Raw genomic sequence first — 10296 nt, 5'->3', positions numbered from 1 at the left:
CAGCAATAATAGAATCAATGGAAGCAAGTTACCTTAACGATGCGCACAGCTAAAGGGAAATATCTCTGATTTTCAAGACAAGATGTGAAATCATTGGACTTAACTTAAAACCATGTAATAACAGCATCAATCAGTTTTGTTTACTATGTAATCTGAAGGCTTAAAATTGCTTCTTCCATCTAATCATTGTATGTCCAAAATTTGCACAAAATCGAAGTGAAAGAAAACGCTTACGTTAAAAGAAACATTTACCTTATTAAAAGTCTGTGCTTGGAAAACAGAGAAAGAAATATTCTCAATACAAAATGTAAGTTATAACAGAATTTTATTAGAGATACAATAAGATACAATTATTTTGAAGGTGGTTTAAATAATATTTTTTCTTGTTGTTTAAAAACAAAACGTATTTTTATTAAAAGGGCTATAACTTTTGAATTTTTTTTGGTTAAAGTTTTATTTAGGGTTCCGGTTACATTTTGCTAGAATTCACAGACTATAATAATTTTCGATAATTTGATAATTTTGTTAAAACTGGAGACTATTTCATGTTTTTTTTTTCTTCAAATTAATCTGAATACTATAGTAGCTAGAAAAAATACAAAAACAAGCTTATCAACATATTAAGAATCGTTTGCTTGAGAGAGTTTGAAGGCATTGAGCTCAATTTGTTCTTATATTTTTTCTTGAATCTTTCACCAATTATCTCACTGTAACTACCTGCCCCCACTTTATTTTATTTTTAATCCGTATTTTTGAAATTAACCTTAAATAATGCCACTCAACGTTATGCCTATGTACATAAGAGAGGGTATATCTAAAATAACTGATTACGAAAGGTATTACAAGACTCAAGAAGATTTTCAAAGATTTTCAATGTTTTGAAACACTTCACTAAACTATTGACAGCTGTTGACAAAGCTTATCACCTTTATTGATTATTGTTTGTCCATATAAGAATAAGGTAAAACAAATTTAATATTGACTATGTACTTAATCTCAAGTATATAAGAATTCATATAAATACCATGAAAACCTTTGCTTTAGTTTAATACTTTATTGGAAACATGGGTTCCGTTTGTTTGACTCTCATAGCAGTGCTGCTGCTGAAAAATATCGTTTTAGCCTGCAAGGCTCCTGATGTAGTTGAATCTGAAAAGGATTGGTGGCAAACTGCCCAATTTTACCAAATATATCCTCGGTCATTCATGGACTCGAATGGTGACGGGATTGGTGACATAAATGGAATAACTTCGAAGTTGGATTACCTTAAAGAAATCGGTGTAACGGCAGCTTGGCTTTCTCCAATTTTCAAATCGCCAATGGTTGATTTTGGCTATGATATTTCAAGTTTTTATGAAATTCAACCGGAATACGGAACAATTGATGATTTGAAAAATCTCATCGCAAAGGCAAAAAATCTTGGTCTCAAAATTATTTTAGACTTCGTCCCGAATCACGCTAGTACTGAAAATGAATGGTTCAAGAAGTCAGTGAAACGCGAGAGAGGCTTTGAGGACTTCTTTGTCTGGCATGATGGTTATGAGAATCCAAATGGAGGCAAACGACTCCCTCCAAGTAATTGGGTAAGTTTAATAATTTAATTTTAGCCAAAAACGAAAATAATCATTTTGTAATGTAGATTCAAGCCTTCAGAGGATCCGCCTGGGAATGGAATGATGAAAGAAAACAATTCTATCTCCATCAATTTGCAGTTCAACAAGCCGATTTAAATTACCGCAATCCATTAGTGGTCGAAGAAATGAAACGTGTTTTGAGATATTGGCTGGATATGGGTGTTGCTGGTTTTAGAATTGACGCCGTTCCAGTTCTGTTTGAGGCTCTACCCGATAGCACAGGGCGTTATCCAGATGAGCCACTTAGCGGAACTACTAATGATAAGGATGATCATGATTACGTTACTCACATTTACACCGAAAATCAACCCGAAACCCTTGACATGGTCTATCAATGGCGTACCGTAATGGACGATTATCAGCGAATTCACGGTGGTGATACGAGAGTTCTGTTGATTGAAACTTACGCACCAGCTTGGTTTACTATGCCTATGTATGGGAATAGCACTACAAAAGGTGCACATTTACCGTTTAATTTCAATTTGATAACAATGTTACACAAAGGATTGAAAGCGACAGATTTGGAAAAAAGCATTGCTGCTTGGTTGGACAAAATGCCTGCAGGACGAACTGCTAATTGGGTGGTAAGTTATTATTGTTTTTGAAGGTACTTGAAGGCTTCACAAATTTGTTTTTTTTAGACTGGAAACCATGATCAAAGGCGAACAGCAAGTCGATATGGAATTGAATTGGCTGATACTATGAATATGCTGGTTATGATGCTTCCTGGAGCAAGTATTACATATCAGGTATACCTCAGGAAGAAGTTTATTGCTTAAAGTTCATTTTATTTTGGTTACTGAGATAACATACCATGAGGTCATAATTATCACAGACCTTAAGCCTAGAACAACGAATCTAAAGCTTACGAACTTACCACATTGAGCGAACTTTCTGTTCGTAGGCGTTTACGTCTTTTCGAGGCGAGGTTTTACATCGAATAATCTTTATCATTTTTTTGTTTAACATTTATGTTAGGGTGAAGAGCTGGGAATGATCGATGGTGAGATATCGTGGGCTGATAGTGTAGATCCAGCTGCATGCAACTCTAATCCACAAATCTATGAAAAATTCACTAGAGATCCCTCACGTACACCTTTCCAATGGAGTAATAGTAAAAATGCTGGATTCTCTACTGCCGCCAAAACCTGGCTTCCTCTTGCTGCTGGCTATGAAACGACAAATGTAGAAGACGAACGGAAATCACCAAAAAGTCATTTTAATATATACAAGGCTTTAGTCAATCTTCGAAAACAAAGCAAATTACTTAAAAATGGAACTTATAGGTTCAAGGCTCTCAGTGATTCCATATTTGTACTAGAAAGGTAGATCATTAATCATTATCGATGTTTTTATGCTTTAACATATGTATCTAAGGTCACTTAATGGGGAAAAACTGGTGTTGTTAGCTAATGTTGGTAACTCGGCATCAACAATCAATATTAGAGACTTCGATGTCACTTTACCAGAAACCATAAAGACTTCAATTATGAATGTGTATTCAACGAAAAGTGAAGGGTAAGGATAAAAAATATATTGACTTTTTATAAAATGTAATTAAAACTTTCAAAAATCGAAAGTTATTAGAATATTTTCCAAAACTTTAAAATCGATTTTAACAAAAACCATTCATTTATTTAACAACAAAGAAAACTAATTGATTTTCGTTTCTTTTTAGAATTACCATTCAAGCTGGAAGAATAGAACTAAGTCCATATGAAAGCTTGGTATTGGTCAAAACATAGTTTAGGTACCTGGAGTACATAATATAACTGTCAAGATTGATGATTGACATGTGTTTAATAAGAAATTATTAAATTTAATTCTATTTTTGAATAAAATTTGTATATTAAAGAAAACTTGTTACTATGTATGTATTTTTGTATAAAAGAACCAAACAATTTCCAGACATTAAAGTTATCATATGAATACCCTTAACTTGATTACCAAAACGCTTAATATGATTAAACAAAAGTTATGCAAACGCAGGAGATTTTAAAGAGAGAAACCGTTGAACATTAACAATTAGGCTTTGAATATCAGAATAGGATTCATAAAAAGAGCGGGCCTTGTGCTAAAATATATTAAACGCAACACTTTCTGTATAAAAACATCGAGAGATCGACAAAGACACGCTTTTTATTAAAAAATAATAATTCTCCATGAGTTTGATTATTGTAGAATTTTTGTCATAAATTTCTTTATAAAAAAATGTTCAATTAATTTTGTGAATTATGGAAAAGAGTATGTTTCAATAGGTATAGCTTGAAAAAGACTTAACTTAAAATGGCTGGGCTTATATTGGTCAATCAATTGCAGCACCATATCCTTTTTATAAAATTTTTCATAAACAATTTACCCGTCTCTATTTCCTTGATAACCTAACGAATTTCTTATATCGATCGTAGAGCCTAAGGACTTGTTTTTCACGTTGCGTAAATGAAAAGAGTAAAAAGGTGTGTACAGACCAAAGACACATTTCAGAAACATAGAAACATTTCCGAAATGTTACAATTATTCCAAAACATTTTTTTTTTAAAGGGCTGGGATGCGACACGCACTGAGAACTTCACATCCTGTCTGTCGATTTGTCTTGCTCAAAATTTGTAGGTTTTTGTGTCTTGTTAAAGGTTGAATTATTCTTAAAAATTTCAAATTTTCCAACAAAATTTTTCATACAATGAAATAGTTTGATTTCGAAATATATTTTTCTTAGCGAGATTTTTAGTCGAAAATCAGCTTTTGCCAATTTTAGTAGCATTTCTTAAAATTTTGTATTTCTTATATAAACAAATTCAAATTCGATGAATTAAATTAATGTGAAGTCAATATCTTCTATTGTTCACGAGGTATCAAGAACCGTGAAGCAAATATTTTTAATTTTTGAAAAGATATTTTAGTCGAAAATAAATTTGTATATACTTTTATTAATATTTTCATAGTATCTTTTTTTTTTGGCCCTCCAGGTTGGGGGTTTTGCCGTCGGGATGACTTCCTGGCCACGTAAAAAATACTTTAGTTGCGAAGCACCAACAAGCCTCGGATACAAACGGATTCACTGTTGACAACCCACGCAAACGAAATAAGGACAACGAACTTCGGATCTGTAGGTGGAATGTTAGGTAACTTAACAGACCACGTGCAGCCGAACAACTAGCGGAAGCCCTAAACTACTGCAAGGTAGATATTACCGCCATCCAAGAAGTGCGATGGTATGGACCCGGCAAAAGCAAACTAAAAGACTGCGATGCATATTACGGCGACTGCTACCGAGAACAAAGGCAGCGTCTATTTGGATGTGGATTTGTTGTTGGAACTAGACTCAGACAAAAAGTCTTGAGTTTCAACAGTGTGAGCGAGCGCATCACGACAATCCGCATCAAGGCTAAATTTGCAACATAAGCCTCATATGCGCGCATGCCCCAACAGAGGAAAAAGATGAAGACACCAAAGAAATATTCTTCGAGCTCTTGGGCAAGATATATGAGCAGTGCCCTGGATGTGACATTGAAATTGTCTTAGAAGATTTCGGATTCTTTTTCCGATCGAGTCTCTAATAACCTCTTAAGGAGTCCTACGCTGCCTGCATTAAGCATCGAAAACCAGTGGCAACATTGCCTTGCAGCCTTCAGAGATGCTGCCTTGATGTACTAAGTTTCACACCGCCACCACAGCGAAACACTGGTTTGACGACGAATGCCGGCAAGCTCACGCAGCGAAACAACAGGCATACAAAACGGAGTTGCACAAAAGCACCAGAGCTGCTCGTGAGATCTACGAGCAGAAGAGGAGAGAGGAACACTAGCTTCTTAGATGAAAAAAAGAGAGCATGAGAAGCGCGCCATCAAGGAGATAAAGGGATTTCACAACAGGAATGAGGTTCATAAATTTCACCAAAAGGTACAAAAAACCTCTCAAGGGTACCAGCCACGAACTGAAGCCTCTAAAGACGATGAGGGGAACATCGTTGTAGAAGCGCAATCGATGTTAAGAATATGGAAAGACCACTTCTCCATATTATATAACGTCGATGACAAACCGAATTCCGCTGTAAAGGAGACAGAACCACTCAACCTCGGCGAAGCAGATCAACAATTCCGCCTACCTGACCTAGACGAAAAGACAGCTGACAACTGACGGCATAGCTGCAACTATTCAAAGCAGCAGGTGATGACTTGGTAGGGAGCATCCACCAACTCATCTGCAAAATATGGTCGGAAGAAAGCATGCCTGATGAGTGGAATCTCAGCATAGTGTGCCCGATACATAAGAAAGGAGAATACAGAGGCATCAGTCTCCTTAACATTGTATACAAGATCCTCTCTGCCGTATTATGTGAACGTCTGAAGCCATTCGTCAACAACCCCATTGGTCCTTATCTCAGTGGCTTCAGACCAGGAAAGTCCACTAACGACCAAATATTCACACTACGGCAGATCTTGGAAAAAACCCAGGAGCTTCAAATCGATACCCACCATCTCTTTATCGATTTTAAAGCCGCGTATGACAGCATCTATTGGGAAGAGCTCTACCGAGCAATGTCTAGTTTTGGCATCCCAGTCAACCTTACCCGTTTGTGCAGAATGACGATGGAGAATGCACGCTGCCCTTTCAAGGTCGGAAAAGATCTCACCGATTCGTTTGATGTCAAAAAAGATTTTAGACAAGGCGATGCACTGTCATGCGACTTCTTCAATATCGTTCTGGAAAGAATTGTGCGAAACTCAACCGTCAACACTAAAGGCACAATCTTCCACAGGTCCATCCAATTACTCAGATACACAGATGATAATGACATAATTGGAAGATCAAAGCGTGATGTCAGTGGAGCGTTTTTGACCATTGCGACGGAAGCGAAGAAGATGGGTTTATTGGTCAATGAGGGCAAGACCAAGTACATGCTGTCATCAAAAAAGGAGAACGACGTATTGGACAAAACGTCACCATGTACGGCTATAACTTTTAGTTAGTTAAGGACTTTGTTTACCTAGGCACCGCTATTAACACAGACAAGGATACCAGCGCTGAAATCAAACGAAGAATAACTCTTGCAAATCACTGCTTTTTTGGAATTGAGAAGTTAAGTCCTCTCTCGAGCATCTAAAATCACCATCCATAAGACACTCATCATCCCGGTTCTCATTTATGGCGCTGAGGCCTGGAAAGATGAGAGCGTCTTAGGATGCTTCCAGAGAAAAATTCACCGGGTGATTTTTGTCCCGTACGATGGAGAATGGAGGAGCAGATATTACGACTAACTGTACAGGCTGTACAGCTACAATGACCTTGTTAGCAAAATTAAAGTCCAACGGCTTAGGTGGCTGGGTCATGTAAAGCGAATGGATATCAACGCTCCAGCCCGGATGGTCTTCGAATCCAATTCCGAGGGACAGCGCAGTAGAGGAAGACCGCGACTCAGGTGGCGCACACAGGTGGGAGAGGACCCCAACCAACTTTTCGTTGAGGCCCAGGTCCACCCCGGACTGTAGCGTAACCTTAAGTACGTAAGTAAGTTTTTATTTTTTGTAAAAAAAAAACAGTCAATATTCTTGAAAATGACCTTGAACTAAATTAGCTTAAAGCTAATAACTCAAAGTTTTGAAAAGATATTTGAAAATGATTTTTTATGAATTTTAAGTATTGCTTGATTTAGGTTTTTATTTTTTGTTAAAAACTGTCGAATAGATTTTTCTCAAAATTGAAAACAATATTTCATATAAAATAAGACGGAAGTCATACCTCAAATGTTTGAAAAGATATTTCGTCGAAAATTTTTTTACCAACTTTGAGTGATGGCTTTCTTGATTTATAAAAAAATCGTTAATTGGATTTTTTTCCAAAAATATATTTGTTTGGTAACGCGTTACAATAAATAATATACAATTTAATTCAAATCTCTAGAGTTTCAACTTTTTTGTAATTGCTATGGTAAAAAACCCACCTACGAAATTTTTTGAGAGTAATTTCTTCTTTATCATCTGTGCAACAAAACTTATTTAAGTCGATATCTCTACTGGTTCTGGAGCTATGGAGGACAAAAAAACGTCACGAACGTACGTGAACATCGTTCTGGTAACAAAGTAGTACCCGTGGCATGATGGTTAGTGCGTTGGACTGTTATGCGAGACGTCTTGGGTTCGATCCCTGTCTGTGCCACCTTAAGTTATATTCACGGGTACTGCCTCTTGCGATGAATTGACAAAATTCTCCAACAGTAATTCTTGTAATGAAAAAGTGCTTTCTCAAATTAGCCGTTCGTCCCCTCCATCCCTGCATATACTCGCACAACGGACTGTTGCTCCACCCAATTTAATTTATTTTTGTAAAGGAGCTATATGGCAAGTTTTGCATTCGTAAACAATTTCAAACTCGTGAATTTAATCAAACATAACATTACGATCGAGGAGAAGTCGAAAAAAGTGAGTTGAGTAATATCCTTCCGTCTGTCCCCATAATTGTTTCTGAATTTGGCTTCTTCCAATTTAAATCAAATTTTTTCAGAAAGGTACCCCTAAAGAACTGTTACTTTGTTTTTAAGCTCTCTCAGGATCTAATCAACCGATTTCAATACTCTGATACTGCTTCAATAATATTTGATGGTTAAAATGTGATTATTTTTAATTCTGTTTTTACAAAAATATACATTGGTTTTCAAATTTTGATGTCTTGAAGGTCAAGATTTGTTATCAAATAAAAATGTAAAAAGTATATATTCAAAAAACACCTCTTTATATATTTTTTTAATATAAATATCGTATAGTTAAGGTTTTTTTTGAGAAATTAAATGGCGCTAGGATTTTTTAAAACAAACATTTTTTTGCAGATAAAACCTTTAAGTACAGGAAATATTTTTTGAAACTGACTCTTTGGATGGGTGAGCAAGTTCGTATGACCCAGTCATGCATTTCATTTAATTTTAAGTTAGTCATTTATATTATAGAAAAAATAATTCTATTCTAGGATTTATGTAGATGGGAATGTAAATATACGAAGATGAAATATGGTAGAGTAAATAAGAACTATCAAGCTCAGATTGAAAAAAAAAATTATTTGGTTTTCATAGCGTGAAAATGGGAAAACCGGCCGTTGCCATTTTCAGGCTGAATAAACGGTTCTGTTTACTTCAAAAAGGCAAGACTATTATCGCGTCTTCGACAATGCTTAGTGCCAAACAGCCCAGGAATACATTAAGGAGGTGATTTTACGACGACCTATACGATTTGATTTTTTCTTTAGTTATGAATTCACGCCCCCTCCAAGCCAACATGCATCTCTTTTGGAAAAATTCAGTCTCAATTATGCACAAGACTTATGGTAAATCAACATTTCGGATGCGCGCCGCTCAGGGGTACTATTTATCGAAATTTATGAAATTATTTTCAATCCCTAATGTCTAAAAAATATAACATTTGTTTTTGTTTTAAGTATTTGCAATGTTTATTAAAATCAAAGTTAATGAACTGAAACAGTCTTCCTCTTCAAGGCAACATAAAGAAACACTTTTAATAATTGTCAATTTCTACAATTTGTCTTGACCTTAAATTTCGCCAAGCTACAGTATAGTTAAATTTATGTTGATTCTATAATTACATCATTAAAATGTTTTGAATATTTATTACATTCAAAAAAACTGTGGGGTGCGGCCCATACTGAAATTTTTCTTTAAGGTAAAGGTAACTTTTGCTAGAAACTCCTTTCCTAAATATTGTACGTTTATGAAATTTGTTCGAAAAAAATTACCCTTTCACATAAGATAACATTAAGGATTTTGATTCTTATTTTATACGACAATATTGACCTTACATCATTTTAGAGGGTCTTCTGATAATATTTTACCCGTGGCACTCAAAAATCATCATGTTTCACAAGAATTCTACTCATTGTCTTAGATTTTGCAACCTTTTTTAATACAATTTCATAAGGTTTGGAATTAAAAGTTAACTTATTTTTTTAAGAATGATCATACGTATATCTCTAATTTATCTGGGTATTGTGGGGAACTTTGGAGACTTAATTCAGAAGTAACCTTTACGTAAATTCCAATCACAAAATTTCATGGAATTATTACTTGAATCCTTAACTATATCTTTTACAGCTTATATCATAATATTAGTATCTGTTAGAAAAAATTGTGTTAGAAGACGGTATCTCTCCCGGTTTTTGAGATGCAAAACACGCTATAACGATTAAAATATCAAGAAATTGCACAATTTTCAATTTGACAAATTTAATAGACTGAAATAACTTCTAAAGGGAAGCCTAACAAAACCAAAACCAGCCAAAACAGCTAATTTAGGCTATTCTTAGAGCTATCCGCCCCTGTTTTCCACATACCGAACATAGTTTTTCTTTTCTTACAATTTCTTAATTTCAACTAATATTTAAAAGTAACTCTTCCTTGTCAAAAATGACATTCCACTTTTTTGACAATCTATTTGATAACTTTCAAGATATTAATCTAAACGGAAAAAGTAGATTTAACTCTAACAGTGCGATTTTAGTATGCCAATTATAAAACTTTTGTACAAATACAAATTCAAAACCTAGGTAATAAGTTTTTGCAAATACCTCCCTTTTTTGTGGATTAAAGTTTCTAAGTCTCTACTTTAATAATCGTAAGAGATTTTCGTTTGTAATAGTTAATCTGTTTAAATCTACTGTA

General features: G+C 34.9%; 1 protein-coding gene across 1 annotated transcript; it reads left to right on the top strand.

The window, feature by feature from the left end:
• The first annotated feature begins 1051 nt into the window (after positions 1-1051).
• Positions 1052-3447, top strand: LOC129953470 (maltase A1-like). Its single transcript, XM_056066720.1, has 6 exons — positions 1052-1583; positions 1640-2218; positions 2276-2383; positions 2613-2959; positions 3012-3152; positions 3313-3447. The coding sequence occupies exons 1-6, from the start codon at positions 1065-1067 to the stop codon at positions 3377-3379; spliced, it is 1761 nt and encodes a 586-aa protein (XP_055922695.1). The 5' UTR covers positions 1052-1064; the 3' UTR covers positions 3380-3447.
• The last annotated feature ends 6849 nt before the right edge of the window (positions 3448-10296 follow it).

Source organism: Eupeodes corollae, unplaced genomic scaffold, assembly GCF_945859685.1.
Source record: "Eupeodes corollae unplaced genomic scaffold, idEupCoro1.1 scaffold_613, whole genome shotgun sequence".
NCBI lineage: Eukaryota > Metazoa > Arthropoda > Insecta > Diptera > Syrphidae > Eupeodes > Eupeodes corollae.
This window is presented reverse-complemented; position numbering and strand designations above follow the sequence as displayed.

Excerpts from the sequence above, each read along its gene's own strand:
- LOC129953470 (XM_056066720.1), top strand. The coding sequence starts at position 1,065 with ATGGGTTCCGTTTGTTTGACTCTCATAGCAGTGCTGCTGCTGAAAAAT. Across the intron at positions 1,584-1,639 it reads GACTCCCTCCAAGTAATTGG|ATTCAAGCCTTCAGAGGATC; the intron begins GTAAGTTTAATA and ends TTTGTAATGTAG. Across the intron at positions 2,960-3,011 it reads TCCATATTTGTACTAGAAAG|GTCACTTAATGGGGAAAAAC; the intron begins GTAGATCATTAA and ends TATGTATCTAAG.